General features: G+C 40.4%; 1 protein-coding gene across 1 annotated transcript in view; it reads right to left on the bottom strand.

Moving 5' to 3' along the window:
- The window catches only part of SUPV3L1 (Suv3 like RNA helicase), a 29010-nt gene that overhangs the window by 10495 nt on the left and 1572 nt on the right, over window positions 1–16943 (bottom strand). Inside the window, exons 2-9 of the mRNA XM_032138857.2 lie at window positions 12664–12741; window positions 12196–12303; window positions 10983–11097; window positions 9290–9458; window positions 6964–7075; window positions 3481–3558; window positions 1648–1739; window positions 170–350 (exon numbers count right to left, since the gene is read on the bottom strand). Coding sequence (XP_031994748.1) covers window positions 170–350; window positions 1648–1739; window positions 3481–3558; window positions 6964–7075; window positions 9290–9458; window positions 10983–11097; window positions 12196–12303; window positions 12664–12741 — 933 coding nt within the window. The remainder of the gene's footprint in view (window positions 1–169; window positions 351–1647; window positions 1740–3480; window positions 3559–6963; window positions 7076–9289; window positions 9459–10982; window positions 11098–12195; window positions 12304–12663; window positions 12742–16943) is intronic.

Genomic DNA, 16943 nt, shown 5'->3' with positions numbered 1-16943 from the left:
TTTCCACTAAGATGAAATAGAAAATTATTTATTTTATATGACGTTTAACAAATTACCAATACATCAAGCAGCTTAATTCAATATTGTTTACTTTTTTATATACATATCTCAACATAAATTGCAAAGATAGGAGATTTCATATCTTGTCATGAGGAAAGTCAATAATTACCAGGTGGGAGACTGCCATATATAACAGCTGATTCTAATCCCCGAATTTCAATCTGCCGACTCACAGAATAAATATCATTCTTGCTAAAACAGACAATGCAGTCCCCAGGCCGAAGGTTATCTAAAGATTCTAGTGCATGGTCCAGCACGGAAATGGGGGTAAGCCTCTTATAGTCTCGAACCTACAATAAAGACATGAAATGGCAAGATGACACACCCAACTCAACTTCTTGCGACTAGTAATTAAGTGAAAAGCTTGTAATGCAGTTAAGAGTAGCTAAAAACTGATAAGTACCAATGTTTTTCAAAAGAAAACACAGAAAAACATTTATTTTGATATTATAAGTGTTACCATCACTTCTCACTGGCATCTCTAAATTAATAAGATGAAAGGAGTGTTTCATCTATTTTCAAAGCTTTTTCTCATATATTTCATTTTCATGGCAATGTGTTATGTTCAGAAAGGTTATTAACTGCTATTTCCATTTTTATAAAATAGTAAAACTGAGTCCAATAAAAAACTAATGTCTGAGGCACATTTTGCAAGTCTAACCTTCTGTGACTTGTCTAAAGAATGCAAAGCTAAGAATGGCAAAACACAGAATGGACTCCAAAATTTCTTCCACTACATTCCACCATCTCTCCTTGAAAACTGAGCACAAAACTAAAATAACAGGCTAATTCAAAACTATTTCCTTGGCTTATGCTTATAATCCCAGCACTTTGGGAGGCCAAGGTGGGAGAATTGCTTGAGCACTGGAGTTCGAGACCAGCCTTGGTAGCATAGTGAGATGCCCTCTGCTCAAAAAATAAAAAATTAGATGGGCATGGTGGCAAACACCTGCAGTCCCAGCTATTCAGGAGGCTGAAGTGGGAGGATCACTCGAGTCCAGGAGGCTGAAACTGCAGTGAGTTGTGACTGCACCACAGCACTCCAGCCTGGGTAACAGAGTGAGACCTTGTCTCAAAAATAATAATAATAATAATAATAATAATAATTCATTTTATTATAGAACTCTGATAAAGAAAAAGAGAAGTAGGATTAAAAGGAAACCAGTTACTTCCAACTCTAAGAATTTCAAAAAGGAATATAAACGGTGTCTGGCAATTAGATGTGTATCAAAGGCCCCAATATCTGACATACAAGACTTTGAAAATGACAAACTTGCTGGGTCTCCAACTTCTAAGAGTACTGATTTGTTTAATTTGAAGAGATCTACTCAAGCCCCACAAGGTTTTGTCAAGAAGTGAAGAATTTCCTGTACTTTTGGAAGACTTAGGGTGTGACGACCACTCTTGTCAGAACTTCAGATCATAAGGTTCAATTACATATATATGGTCTAGTTGATCACAAGAAAATGAAGCTTTCTTTTTAGTTAAGTTCTGACATTGGCATTATCTAGGGCCTCTGAAGCCACTGCCTAGGTACTCTGGACTATCTGACATGCCACCTGGAGAACAAAGCATCTAATCGAATACCTCCACTTCCTCCCCCGTTGTGTACATAAGCTCCGTCACCAGGTCAATAGCAGCAGGTTCTCCACACAAATGAACCTCTTTGGCACACAGTCCTGTCAATGCAAAACTGGGTTTCTTAATTTTAAAGATTTATAATTAAATATACAACATTTTACATAGCCAAAGTACTTTACGTTGGCTTACATATTGCTTTACAACCTTACCAAATATTTTCAAAAATATTATCTCTGATGCAAACTTTGAAATAATCACCAACTTCTAGTGGGCAAAGATTATCCAATTTTTATTAATCTCAGGACTTGTAAATTGCTTTGGCCGAAGTTTCAACTCTATCAGAGTGAAACGAGCCAGGATTAGAAGCTGGCATTTCGATGCTAAGTACTGAACACAGGTCCTATACTTGTATTTTTCAAATTAGGCTCCATGGAATCGCTGAGGTACCTCAGAGGTTAGGGGTTGGAGGGCAGAAGAAACTGCAAGCTCCTTATCCCTGAGCAGATCCACTTCCACGTATTTTACATAACAGGCTTCAATGTATACTCTTTGTTTAAAAAAAAGAGTTCAGCTTTTTTTTTTTCTTCGTGAGACAGAGTCTTGCTCTGTCGCCCAGGCTGGAGTGCAGTGGCATGATCTCGGTTCACTGTGGTTCACTGCAGTATCTCCTTTCCAGGCTCAAGTGATTCTCGTGCCTCAGCCTCTGGAGTAGCTGGGATTACAGGCATGCACCACCACGCCTGGCTAATTTTTATATTTTTAGTAGAGACGGGGTTTCGCCATGTTGGCCAAGCTGGTCTTGAATTCCTTGCCTCAAGCTATCGGCCAGCCTCGGCCTCCCAAACTGCTGGGATTACAGGCGTGAGCCACCGCACCTGGCCAAGTTCAGCTATTTGTTTTTAAATTTGAAAACACCTGCCCTAAAACATGATCAAAAATTCACTCCAACATCAAGCAGTAGAAATGTTCATTCATGTCTATGGACCTCAAGAATTCCACTTATAGGAGCCTATCCTAAAGAAATAATTTAAAAAAATAAAAAATAAGCTGGGTGTAGTGGCTCATGCCTGTAATCCCAGCATTTGGGGAGGATGAGGTGGGAAGAGTGCTTGAACCCAGGAGTTCAAGACCAGCCTGGGCAACATAGGGAGACTCTGTCTTTACAAAAAATTTTAAAATTAACCAGGGGGCATGTTGGCAAACAGCTGTGGTCCCAGCTACTCGGGAGACCGAGATGGGAGGACTGCTTGAGCCCAGGAGGTCAAGGCTGCAGTGAGCCACAACTGCGCCACCACACTCCAACCTGGGCATCAGAGCAAGACCCTGTCTCAAAAAATAAAAAGGTTTGGCCACAAAGATTTTTACTGCAGGGTTATTAGTAATAGGGAAAAAAAGGTTCAACTCTATGGAGCAAATTATGGCATTGCCTTTCAATAGAGATATGTGATCATATTAATATGTAATATGAAAAATGTCACATGAAAAACAGAACTGAAAAAAAGCAAGATACAAAATTAGATGTTCTCAAAACACCATATGCACATACAAAAAAAAAGACTAGCATGAAACACACCAAAATATAAATTTTAGTTGTGTAAATATGAGATTTGAACATTTTAACTTTAATTACATAGTTATGCTAGTTTTAGCACACGAAAAAATGGATTTCCCATTATTAAAATAATATTTAGAAAATAAAAACTCATACTTAGTTGACTTTTTTGTGTCAAAAAGAAAGGTTCTAGGTGACTCTATTTGGTTGGCAATGGCAAGCAGATAAAAATGCATCTCAGCACAGATGTCATGAAGCACAGGTTTTATAGCATTACGACCACCAACCTAGAAGTGCTCTGGTCCAGGCCCATCCTCTGGCTGGATCTCTAATCATTTGAATTTCATCAATTACAGCCACTTCATCTTAAAATAAAAAAGTTAACATGAGCAATACCATCTACTTAAATAGTATTATAAACAAATTCCAACATCAAAATTCAAGCATCACCATCACCACTACCACCATCATTTACTGGGTTCCTCTTTTCCGGCAGGTTTGTTCTAAGTGTTTTACCTCCTCTTAAGTACCTCCTCCTTAATCCTCACAACAAATCTATGAGGTTAAGTATTATCACTATCTCCATTTGACAGAAAAGTCAGAGGCCCAGAGAAATTAAGTTACTTGCTTTAAGTTATATACTAAGTAAGTGTAGAGATGAAATTCAAACCCAGGCCATCTAGCTCCAAAGTCTATACTCTTTTTTTTTTCTTTTTAATTTAGATACAGAGTCTCACTGTTGCTCAGGATGGCCTTGAACTCCTGGGTTGAAAGTGATCTTCCTAACAGTGTCTCACTGTCATACAGCCTAAGTCCAGTGGCACAACCATAGCTCACTGTAACTTTAAACTCCTAGGCTCAAGCAATCCTCTTGCCTCAGCTTCCAAGTAGCTGGGACTACAGGCACGCAGCACCATGACCAGCTAATTTTAAAAACATCTTCTTGGGAGGCCGAGGCGGGCGGATCATAAGGTCAGGTGATCGAGACCATCCTGGCCAACATGGTGAAACCCCGTCTCTACTAAAGATACAAAAATTAGCCGGGTGTGGTGGCATGCGCCTGTAGTCCCAGCTACTCTGGAGGCTGAGGCAGGAGAATCACTTGAACCCGGGAGGTGGAGGCTGCAGTGAGCCAAGATTGCACTACTGCACTCGAGCCTGGGCAACACAGCAAGACTCCAGCTCAAAAAAAAAAATTTTTTTTTCTTTGGAGATGAGGGTCTTGCTGTGTTGCTCAGGCTGGCCTCGAACTCCTGGCCTCATGCGATCCTCCCATCTCAATCTCTTAAGTAGCCAGAATTAATAGGCACAAGTCACCACACCCAGCTCCAAGTCCATACTCTTAGGTACTCTACCACACTGCCTCCCAAACTGAGCAGTTCCACTTGTCCTGTTTTTTTGCAATCTAAGAGACAGCCTGGGGAATTTGTCTGATGAGAACTATCACATCTGGACAGAAGTAAAAGAACGCAAGTTCCAGAACAAGGAGGTGACAGCCCTTCATTTACTAATGAAGCATCTCTACCACAGGAAACCAGGCAGCTCTCAGGAGCAGAAAGTGAAGTGGAAGGAATAATTCCTTGGGCTTCAGTCATGCTCATTGTTAGGGGTTTTAAATCCATCGCTATGGCAAAAAGTAGTGTCTCATCTCATTTTCTAAAGCTAAAATGCTTCCAAATACCTTATTCTATTCCCTGTAATTCATATATTATATTTTTACTTTCTTCCCCAAATACTACAGAATTGAAAAGAGAACATTTAAAAATACAATGACACTTAGGAAAGTAAAGAAAGCTAATTTTATATTGAAAAATCATCAGATTAAAAATTACTTATTGAGGCCGGACATGGTGGCTCATGCCTGTAATCCCAGAACTTTGGGAGGCCGAGGCAAGGTGGATCGCTTGAGCCCAGGAGTTTGAGGCCAGCCTGGGCAAGGAAGTGAGACCTCTTCTCTACAAAAAAAAATTTAAAAATGAGGCGGGAGGATTGTTTGAGCCCAGGAGGTCACAACTGCAATAAGCCATGATCGAGCCACTGCACTACCACCTGGACGACAGGAGTGAGACTCTGTCTCAAAAAAAAAGTACTTAGTGATCTGGATATGTACAAACAAGACTAGAAGAGAAGACGTAGATAAGAAATTCTGATTTATAAACTTCTGTGCTATTGTACAATATATTACTTTATAATGTATTGATTTTTTAAAATCTATTCATCTCACGAAGTTGATTATTAAAATGAAAAAAAGCAAGCTACCAAATAGTAAAGTACCTTCCTATTTGTTTAATATATATACCCACCATGCATACATAACTATATGCATATAGAACATGAACACAAATATTGACAAAGTCTGGAAAATATATAGGGTTAATTAACACCTATTGATTCTGGATAGGTGGGACTGGGAAATTATGTACGTTTGTTTTCTTCTGTTTGCTTGCTTACATTTTTATATTTTCAATAACGAAGATATGATTGCTTACATAATAAGGAAAAAGTTAATTTTCACTTAAATGTTAAGGCCAGGTACGGTGGGTTATACCTGTAATCCCACTGCTTTGGGAGACCTAGGTGGGAGGACCACACGAGGCCAGGAGTTAGAGACCAGTCTGGGCAACACAGCAAGAACCCATCTCCACAAAAAATTTATTAATAAAAATTAGCTGGGTGTGATGGCTCACACCTGTAGTTGTAGCTACTCAGGAAGCTAAGGTGGAAGGACTGCTTGAGCCCAGGAGGTCAAGGCTGCAGTAAGCTATGACTGCGCCATTGCACTTCAGCCTGGGTGACACAGTGAGACCCTGACTCAAAAACAAAACAAAACAACTTTCAATAGAAGCTCATTGTGGCAGTGTACATAACAGGAAAAAACTTTAAACAACCTAAATATCCTTTAACAAATGGGGAACAAATAATTTCAGTCCTAAGATGGAATAATATAAAACAGTTTAAATGAAATAACTACAAATATGTAGCTATAGATACTTCAATAAGACTAGATAGATCTAAACACATTTGTGGAGTAAACATGCAAGTGGTAGAACAATAATAATATAATAATCACATAAATGTTTTAAAACACAGCAATCTAGAATACTGATAATACGTATCAATGATATAATATATATCCTGAAAAGAGACAGGAAAACTATACACACCAAATATCTGTTACTAGTTAGAACAAAAGAGGAGAGAGGAATTAAACTGGAGAGTGGTACAAAGGAAATTTCAATTATACTTATTAACATTTTAGCTCTTTTAAGAGAAAAAGGGAAAGAACTTCAGGTGCAAGCATTTGTCAGTGGTGGCAGGATCACATGTTTGTCATACTTATTCTCTTCTTTTTCTAGATTTTTAAATTTTTTCTTCACACAAAAATATCGTATTTCACATGTTCAAGTGTATTTTCAAATTAAAAATACCATGGCCAGGCGCAGTGGCTCATGCCTGTAATCCCAGTACTTTGGGAGGCCGAGGTGGGCAGATCACCTGAGGTTGGGAGTTTGAGACCAGCCTGACCAACATGGGGAAACCCCATCTCTATTAAGAACACAAAAATTAGCTGGGTGTGGTGGCGGGTGCCTGTAATCCCGGCTACTTGGGAGGCTGAGGCAGGAGAATTGCTTGAACCGGGGAGGCAGAGGTTGCAGTGAGCCGAGATAGTACCGTTGCACTCCAGCCTGGGCGACAGAGCAAGTCTCTGTCTCGAAAAAAAAAAAAATTAAAAATACCAAACCATAGTTTCTTAAACAGCATATACATACAAGGAGTTGTAACACTGCACATCTCAACTGTACAAGAAACATGTGAAGCCTGTTTCCCATTTGGCTGAACTGTCACACGATCTTCACCTGTCACCAAGTCACATGGCACACCCTAGAAAGACAGAAAAAACCCTAGAATTATTGAAAATAATGCAAAAATACGTTTTGGATATTTAACAGAGTGTTCTCTCCACTACCACCAAATTAGTTTGTTTCACAGTTAAAACATAATGTTCCCACGGCCGGACATGGTGGCTCATGCCTGTAATCCCAGCACTTTGGGAGGCTGAGGTGGGCAGATCACAAGGTCAAGAGATAGAGACCAGCCTGGCCAACATGATGAAACCCCATCTCTATTAAAAATACAAAAATTAGCTGGGAGTGGTGGTGCACACCTGTAGTCCCAGCTACTTGGGAGGCTGAGGCAGGGGAATCACTTGAACTGGGAGATGGAGGTTGCAGTGAGCCGAGATCATGCCACTGCACTCCAGCCCCTGGAGACAGAGCAAGACTGTCTCAAAAAAAAAAAAAAAAAAAATTCCCAATGCTTTTTTCCCTTTTCTAAAAAATAAAGTAAAATAAGAGCCACTCTCTTACACAACCTGGGTAAACCTGGAAACATCTCAAATCAGCTAAATCCTCAGGTAACAAAAGCATGAGACACTGCAGCAGTTTCACATTTTAACTTCGTACATCTCTGAACTATTCGACTTCATTAAAATGAGTTGTTTCTATATTCAAGAAGAACATTATAAATACAATTTAAGAATGTAAAGACCTCCTATTATAATTCCCTGAGAGGGACCAACATTAATGCTGTACCAGGGTGATCAACCATTCTGGTTTGTCTAGGACTAATGGGTTCCCTAGAATGGAGGATTCTTGGTGCTAATTCTGGAGAAGTCCAGGCAAACTGGGATGGCTGGTCATAATGGCCTGAATCTAATCATGGGGAAACACCAGACACATCCAAACTGAGACAGTTCACAACATAACTGACCTGTAGTCTTCCAAAATGTTCGGGTTATGAAAGACAAAGGAAGACCGAGGAACCGTCCAAGATTAATGGAAACTAGAGATATGACAACTAAATACAGTGTGAGACCCTGAAAAGAACCCTGGAGGGGTGGAGGATGGGGTGTAATTGGACAATTGATAAAATTTGAATATGGATTGTGTATTAAGTAAGAGTAATCTATCAATATTAAATGTCCTGCCTCAGACAAATATCCTGTGGTTATATAAAAGTTTGTTCTGAGGAAACATATTCTCAAGTATTTACAGATAAAGAGGCATTATGTATGTAAATTACTCAAACTGTTCAGAAAAAAAAAAAAGAGAATGCAAATTACCTACCAAAACTGGTTAAACTCACATTATAAAGTCATAATAAAACAATGAACCAAAATGTAGCCCATTTAGTGAAAATGATGCCTCAGACCACAGGGATTCAGTCCTTTCAGTTTTGAAAAGGTGGCTTCAGTCTTTATCATTAGTTCTAGCTGATAGCATCAGAGGTCTAATCTATAAAAGGTAAATTAAATATCATAGAGTAGTGCTTAACTGAGGGGGGAAAGAACTACAGAGTTTTGACTATAGCAACAATATTTTATTTCTTAAAAAAGTAAGTGGAGCAAGTATGATAAAATGTTAAGATATGATGAGGTGGTGTAATAGGTTCAAGCTTCTTTGTATGTTACTTTCTGCATTTCTCTACATATGTAAAATGTTCTTTAATATTGTATTTCATTCACTGTACTGGCACATGTTTTCACGTTTTTGTATCTCTGAAATCAAGATGCATCTTAAGAATTGACAGAGTCGGGCGCGGTGGCTCACGCCTGTAATCCCAGCACTTTGGGAGGCCGAGACGGGCAGATCACGAGGTCAGGAGATCGAGACCATCCTGGCTAACACGGTGAAACCCCGTCTCTACTAAAAATACAAAAAATTAGCCGGGCGTGGTGGCGGGCACCTGTAGTCCCAGCTACTGGGGAGGCTGAGGCAAGAGAATGGCGTGAACCCGAGAGGTGGAGGTTGCAGTGAGCCGAGATCGCGCCACTGCACTCCAGCCGGGGCAACAGAGCGAGACTCCATCTCAAAAAAAAAAAGAATTGATAGCATGTCAGAGTCAGCTGGAAGCATCTTTTTCTTTCTTCCTAACTGTATATAAAATAATGGTACATCTTACAACTGACAGCCTCTTAGATAACGATGAAATATGGTAATTTCTTGTTAACAGTAAATTACTACAAACATCTTTTCCCACTCCCACCAAAAAAGAAAATTAAGAAAAAAACGAGCAAATATTTGGTAATATACTGACAGCAGCATTACTCTTTTCGAAGATCTCATGGGCCAGTAATTTTAGAGGGCCACAATACACTCCAGACTTTGCTGAGAAGTATTTCTGGATTGCGTGATAAGTCTTTCCACTGTTTGTGGGGCCTGAATGAAATATTATCTTGCGCTGCATGGCTCTAGCATCTGGGTACCTAAAACATGAATAGGTAAACAGCTTAATCCATTAACCTCAAAATCCATCCTGGCAAAGATAGCAAATGAAACAAATTCCAAATGAAATGTCCTCTTAATATTCACAAGATCAAGTCTTTGAAAAACTAAACAATGGGTTTCATATCCACATTAAAATGACTGTTTTCCAAGAATGGCATTTACTAACTAGAGGACAGAAAAACCCAAATGCAAATTAATGTCTTGGATATTTTTCCCATTGTACAAATCTCTTTTTCTCAGCGGTTACTAAAAATAAATTTAAGCTATCAGTTCCATACTATGTTCACATCATTCCCACAGCGCTAAACACATAACTCTAAAGGCAAACATTCCTAGGCCCCTGAATTCCAACATATACAAATATAATAACAGAGTCTTCTACCTCTGGCCATAGTGGAATAACTGGCACTAGACTCGTCCTCCCACTAAAAACAAGTACAGGCGAGGCATGGTGGCTCACGCCTGTAATCCCAGCACTTTGGGAGGTCAAGGCAGGAGGATCACCTGAAGTCAGGAGTTCGAGACCAGCCTGGCCAACATGGTGAGACCCCGTATCTATTAAAAATACAAAAATTAGCCAGGTGTGGTAGCACATGTCTGTAATCCCAGCTACTCAGGAGGCTGAGGCAGGAGAATCACTTGAACCTGGGAGGTGGAGGTTGCAGTGAGCCGAGAATGCACCACTGCACTCCAGCCTGGGTGACAGAGTGAGACTCTGCCTCAAAAACAAACAAACAAACAAACAAAAAACAAGTACAAAGCGGGGCAAAATACATGCAGTAAATGTGTGGGGACATGGGCCACAGGCAGTGCAGGACTGCAATCCTTGAAAGGAAAGAACACTTGGGATGAGCCGTACTGCACCCCAGCAAGGCATAGGGAGGTGGAACCCAAGCAGAATATGACAGTCCCACTGAAGCGGGCAGCAGAGATCAAGTTCAGAGCTGCTTCAGCAGCTAAAATGTGAAGAATAGAGTGTGGAAGAGAAGGGTGCATAGAGTGTGGAAGAGAAGAGAGCCCAGAAGTCTGTGTGGGGGTTCCCTGTGAGTTCCTGGCCAAGGGCTGGGCTAACCATGTACAAGGTAAGAATCGGCAGGGTCCAGGAATGAGCAGCCTACCAAGGGTTTGAGTGGAAAGTCTCAAAGATGTCTCAAGTGCTAGGGGATGTTGCAGTTCCAGCCATGGTGGAAAGAACTCATTAACACCCAGGCACTCAGCTAAAACACCAGGAAGGCCATGGTTTAGACTTAAGGACAACATCCTTAAGTCAGGGCTATTATAGATCTGCCCTAATAAAACCTAAAAACCACACTCAATCCGGATCAAGGTGAGATACCAGTGAATTGCCTAAAAGAGTTAACTGCCTCTTTTTATTTTAGGAAAACAACCTAATCCAGACTCCTTATAATTTGTTATCTAGAATACGATAAAAAAAAATAATGACCATGAATCATCCAAGATTAGAAACTGAAAATTTCAAATCCACAAATGGAGAAACTAACCAGTTAGGTGGTATTCTTAAGTCACTGATTTTACGTAGATCATCCTTACAGTCCAACACAGGAAATATTTGTTTGGCATGTCTCAAGAAAAATGGAAATAAATCATCCACATGAGCTGGAAAATAAAACACTGTATTAACATGTGCAATCAACATAAAATTCGTAACTAAATTTAGTGAAATCTTTTTTCTTAACAAGCTAAGTTGCGGGGGCATTGCCAGGGTAAAATGAAAAGTCCTCTCCGGGCACAGTAGCTCGCGTCAACAATCCCAGCACTTTGGAAAGCCGACCTGGAAGGATGGCTTGAGCCCAGGAGGTTGAGGCTACACACTGAGCTGAGACTGAGCCACTGCACTCCAGCCTGGGTGACAGAGTGAGACCCTGTCTCAGAAAAAAAAAAAAAAAAAAAAAAGGAAGAAAAGAAAAAAAAAAGTAGAAAAGTCCTGAAGTTACGGGCCTTATCCTTTTCTGGGATCCTGTTTTGTCTTACTTTTTCCTTTTAATTTCATTTATATTTTCAGGAAAACAGGAAATTGGCTAGCAACCACCACGCTCTACTCCTTTAGTACAAACAGGCAAAGATTAGCATTGGCAAAAGTTAAATTAAAAATAAAGAACCTAGACATGTACATTACAGAGATGAAGGCGCAAACATTTTTTAAACCTCGAAAACCACAGACAGGCAAAACATGTGTTTGTTCCTCAGCAAGAATTCTCCACATCTTAGTGGCTCTGAGAGGAGGCTGGGGCATGTCCCATTCTGCATTGTATTCTCAGTGCTGGGCACAAGGTACAGGTCTAAGAGTCAAACACATAACCAAAGCCAAACTGCCTGTGGGAATAAAATTATGATATTTTGACTTTCTTTTTCTTTTATAGCAAGAACTTTGTCCTGATATGAGGGAGAAGGAAGCCAGTGGCAAAAACAGATGGAATCTGCTATGCACTAATTCTAACTTGTGTGAGAGCTTATTTCACTGGGCCCCAGTCTTCCTCCAGTCTAAGACATACGGGTGATGTCATAACTAGCTCAGGGACCCAATATAAAAGCAAACAACCTAGAAGTCATCCTGTCAAAGCACTGAATTATTTACAGAGGATGTTACCAGACCCATTCTAAACCAAATAAGCCCTTCTAGAGAAATGAGCATGAAGTTTGAGAAGAAATAGAAGGTATGTTCAACAGGATTTTAAAAAGTCTCTAAACACTTGCCTGCACCGAAGCAAATATCATTCAAAACAATGTGAATGTCCACATCCAGAGAATGAGACTGCATAATATAATTTCTAAAGCTTATGAAAGCTTGGTGGAAGAGACGAGCTGTAGAAACACAAAAAGATGTAAGGTGTAGTTCTCATTTTAAAAAGCACACAGACACACCACACCAAACTCATCAAAGAGTCTTTTTTTTTTCTTTTTGGTAGTACAGCTGATTTATTACGATCTGGGCTAAAACTGAAGTCCTAGCACAGCATGAAGGAAGGCCACAGCTGCAGCTCCTCTGCTGTGCAGTATGGCTCACCAGGTGAGCCTCGCCCGTCTCCCACCCAGCCAGAAGCAAAGGGCAGGGACGTGTCTCCAGACTACGACAGCCAGGTCACACAAGGGGTCACACAATCCTGACCAAGCTGTACTGTAAAAGGTAATAAAATACCTCTATGAAGATGTTTTGGGCCTTACCATCAAGTCCATAATCAGCACCCAGTTCCTGAATTTCTTTCCTCTTGTAAAATTTGTCTAAGACCTTCTTTACTTCATCTAGAAGAGAGATGTCAAAATTTAACGTGTTTCCTTATCTTAGATAAATGCTGAAAAAAAAGCAAAACTGAAGTGTTACTGAAGCAGTAACACTAAAGGCAGCAGTCTAATGAGTGTTGCAAGAACTAGAAGGTTTTAGTCAATCCTTCTTTATGAATTGATATGCCATGGGAGTATTAAGAAAAATGATCAAGTCGGCCGGGCGCGGTGGCTCATGCCTGTAATCCCAGCACTTTGGGAGGCTGAGGCAGGTGGATCACGAGGTCAGGAGATCGAGACCATCCTGGCTAACATGGTGAAACCCCGTCTCTACTAAAAATACAAAAATTAGCCAGGCCTGGTGGCGGGCGCCTGTAGTCCCAGCTACCCGGGAGGCTGAGGCAGGAGAATGGCATGAACCCGGGAGGCGGAGCTTGCAGTGAGCCGAGATGGGCCCACTGCACTCCAGCCTAGGTGACAGAGCTAGACTCCATCTCAAAAAAAAAAAAAAAAAGAAAGAAAAATGATCGAGTCAAATAATGCAGCACCCTGTTATACCACAGAGGAATGAGCAACGCACTCCGGGATCAGAGGCAGCCTCAAGCCTTCACCAGGCCACTTATAGGTAGAGAGCCACACTGTCATTCACTTATAACCATTCTGCACATCCAAACAGTGAGCAGCTAAAACACATCCAGAAAGACAACCAATATAGCAAGGACCAGATCCTCATGCTTAAGGAAGCCAGGCTGATCTTAAGTTTGAGGATGATGATTTCAGAGATAAAAGATTACACTCATTTTGTGCTAGATGGCATAACTAAAGTCAGTGGGAGCAGATTTCAGTGGAATTTATACAAGAACTTCCTAACAATTAGAACAGTGAAAAGTGAGAGCTCCTTGCCAATGGAATTACTCAAGCAAGGGTTAGATGACTGTCAAGGGTGACGGCAGAAAAATGTCTATGCTATTGGGAGACAACATGCCACTATGAATCAATAATCTTACAGGTAAAAGTATTTTAAACTAATGAAGCTGAGATTGTATTATGGTTGTATATGTTAAAATACTACAGCATTATTCAATAAACATTTTACTGACTCAGTCACACACTATGTATTTCTAGGAGGAGAAGCCACAATGAGGACACAGCCTTTACTCATGAAATTCAGAAAGGCCAAGTGACCTGTATTTTTACCTTTCACAAATGTGCCAACCACATTTTCACACACAACACTCATTGAAGAAATCAAGCCTGAACAAAGCATTCCACTAATAAAACTTTGTTTGACAGAATGAGGAAATTTCAGAATCACTAGATCTGCCCACAATTAAATATGAGATACACATACACACACAGTGTGTGTGTGTGTGTGTGTGTGTGTGTGTGTGTGTGTGTGTGTATATATATATATTTATATTTTAGATCACAGGCAGATTTCTGGGTCTCTGTTACTTTGTGCCAAGTAGGAACAACAGTTTCTTTTTTTCTTTGGAGATGGAGTTTCACTCTTGTTGCCCAGGCTGGAGTGCAATGGCGCGATCTCAGCTCACTGCAACCTCCGCCTTCCGGGCTCAAGAGATTCTCCTGCCTCAGCCTCCCAAGTAGCTGGGATTACAGGCATGCATCACCATGCACCATGTCCAACTAATTTTGTATTTTTAGTAGAGACAGGGTTTCTCCATGTTGGTCAGGCTGGTCTCGAACTCCTGAGGCTGGTGATCTGCCAACCTCAGCCTCCTAAAGTGCTGGGATTACAGGCGTGAGCCACTGCACCTGGCCAACAATTTCTTGGTACCAAGGGTAGAAAAACCAATGACAAATAAAAGATTGGAAAAAGGTACATGCCATTGCTTGGGAAAATTCTGCTGACCTATAAACTCGACACAAACTAAAGACAGATCACATTTATTTAGAATTAATCTATTTTCTGTGACTAATACTACGGTGTTATGTAAGATTCATGCTGCTTTACTCAAATTAAAATGCTTCCAAAATGTGAAATTTCTCATTATGCTAAATAAAAGAAACCAGTTACAAAAGACCACATACTATATGACACTATTAATATGAAATACACAAAACAGGCAAATCAACAGACAGAATGTGGATTAGTAGTTATCTAGAGCTAAAAAAAAAAAAAAAGATACTGGGGACTGGGGGACTAGAGAGTGACTTGCTAATAGATATCAGGTTTCTTTTCAGGGTGATAAAAATGTTCTGAAATGAAATTATGGTGATGATTGTACAATCCTGCAAATATACTAAAACCCAGTGAATTATACACTTTTAAAGGGTGAGCTTTCTAGTATGTAAATTAAAATTGTATCTTTCTTTTTTTATTTGAGACAGGGTCTCACTCTTGTCACCCAGACTGGAGTGTGGTGGTGCAATCTTGGCTCACTGCAACCTCTACTACTACCCAGGCTCAAGCAACCCTCCCACCTCAGCCTCCCAGGTAGCTGGAACTACAGGCACACACCATCATGCCTGGCTAATTTCTGTATTTTTTGTAGAGATGGAGTTTCGCCATGTTGCCCAAGCTCATCTTGAGCTCCTGGGCTCAAGTGATCCACCCTCCTGGGCCTCCCAAAGTGCTGGGATTGACGGCGTGAGACACCACGCCCAGCCTAGTCTTTTTAAAAGAACATTCTGACTGCAGGTAGAGAATAGAAACGAGGGATCAAAGGCATATGGGGAGACACATAAGGGGCCATATGTGCAGTCCAGTCAAAAGATGAAAGCTGGCAATTTAGACTACAGCTGGTTGCAGTGGAGAATAAGGGAAATGAACGAATTAAATATTTATGAGGTAGAATCAGCAAGACTCATCAACTGGGCTTTCTCTGATTGTTAGATGTAGGGGTGAGGGATGGAAGAACAAAGACTACCAGCTTTTGACCTGAGCACCGGGAGGAGCAGGCTGAGGGGAAGGTAAGTTGTCTTGACATGCTAAGGTGAGGTGTGTGTAAGAAAGACAAGTGGAGACACCTGGTAGGCAGCGAGATATATAGGTCCAGGGTGAAGGAGAGAGGTCCAGGGTAGAGACAAAGATCTGAGAGGAATACTGAATTAGTGATGGGGAGAGAGAGAATGAGACACCCCATAGAGAGCACAGAATAAGGCAGCAAGGTGACGCAGGACAAAGCCTTTAAGTACCTCAACTTTTTGGGCTATGAGTAGGCAAAAGAGATTGAGAAGTGACAGCTTCTTGTCCTGATTGCTAAGCTAAGTGGAAATCTGACACCTTGACCACATGGCTATATCAGAGTGTAGTAATTCACCATCTTCTGTAGCCCCTCCTGCCATGCTGAAAAATCATTCTAGTAAATTCAACATCTGGACCAATCCCAGTCAAAGGAGATGAAAAATCACCTGGCACACAGACCCAATGAAGTATCTAAGGATTCTCCACCAGAAGAAAATCTAGTGCTGACAAACCCATGTCTTTATTCTATCTTCTTACAGGAAGCAGCAAAGACATTTACATTTTCAGGTGAATTGGAATAGCTGCAGAAAATAAGAATTTAACAATATTTGAATACAATAAGGCAAATTATCTCATCCAAATTACCTTATGCCTTCAAATAATATAAAATAAATGGAAAATTGTTCTTTAATGGGTAAACTATTGTTTGAGTTTCAACTCTACAAGATGAAAAAGTTCTCATCTATTTCGCAACAATGTCAATATACTTAACACTAGTGAACTACGTGCTTAAAAACAATTAAGACTGGCTGGGTGCAGTGGCTCAGGTCTGTAATCTCAGTGCTTTGGGAGGCCATGGCAGGAGGATCCCTGGAGCCCAGGAGTTTGAGACCAGCCTGGGCAACATAGCAAGACCCTATCTCTACAAAAAATTTAAAAATTATCCAGGCATGGTAGTGCACGCCTGTATCCCTAGCTACTTAGAAGGCTGACCCAGGATTGCTTGAGTCTGGGAGTTGGAGGTTACAGTGAGCTATGATCATACCGCTATACTCCAGCTTGGGTAACAGAGCAAGACCCTGTCTCTAAAAAAAAAAAAAAAAAAGTAAAGAAAAAAACTAAAAAAAAGTTTAAAAGAGTAAATTTTATGTATTTTTACAATTTAAAAATAAATAATAGTATAATTACATTATTAAAATAACACATTCTCTGCTATGGTTTGAATGTCTTCTCCAAGACTCATATTGAAATTTCATTGCTATTTTAACAGTTGAGAGGTGGAACTTTTAAGAGG

This window comes from Hylobates moloch, unplaced genomic scaffold (assembly GCF_009828535.3).
Source record: "Hylobates moloch isolate HMO894 unplaced genomic scaffold, HMol_V3 SCAFFOLD_3, whole genome shotgun sequence".
NCBI lineage: Eukaryota > Metazoa > Chordata > Mammalia > Primates > Hylobatidae > Hylobates > Hylobates moloch.
Note: the sequence above shows the minus strand (reverse complement) of the source record. Positions and strands in the feature narration are given on the sequence as shown.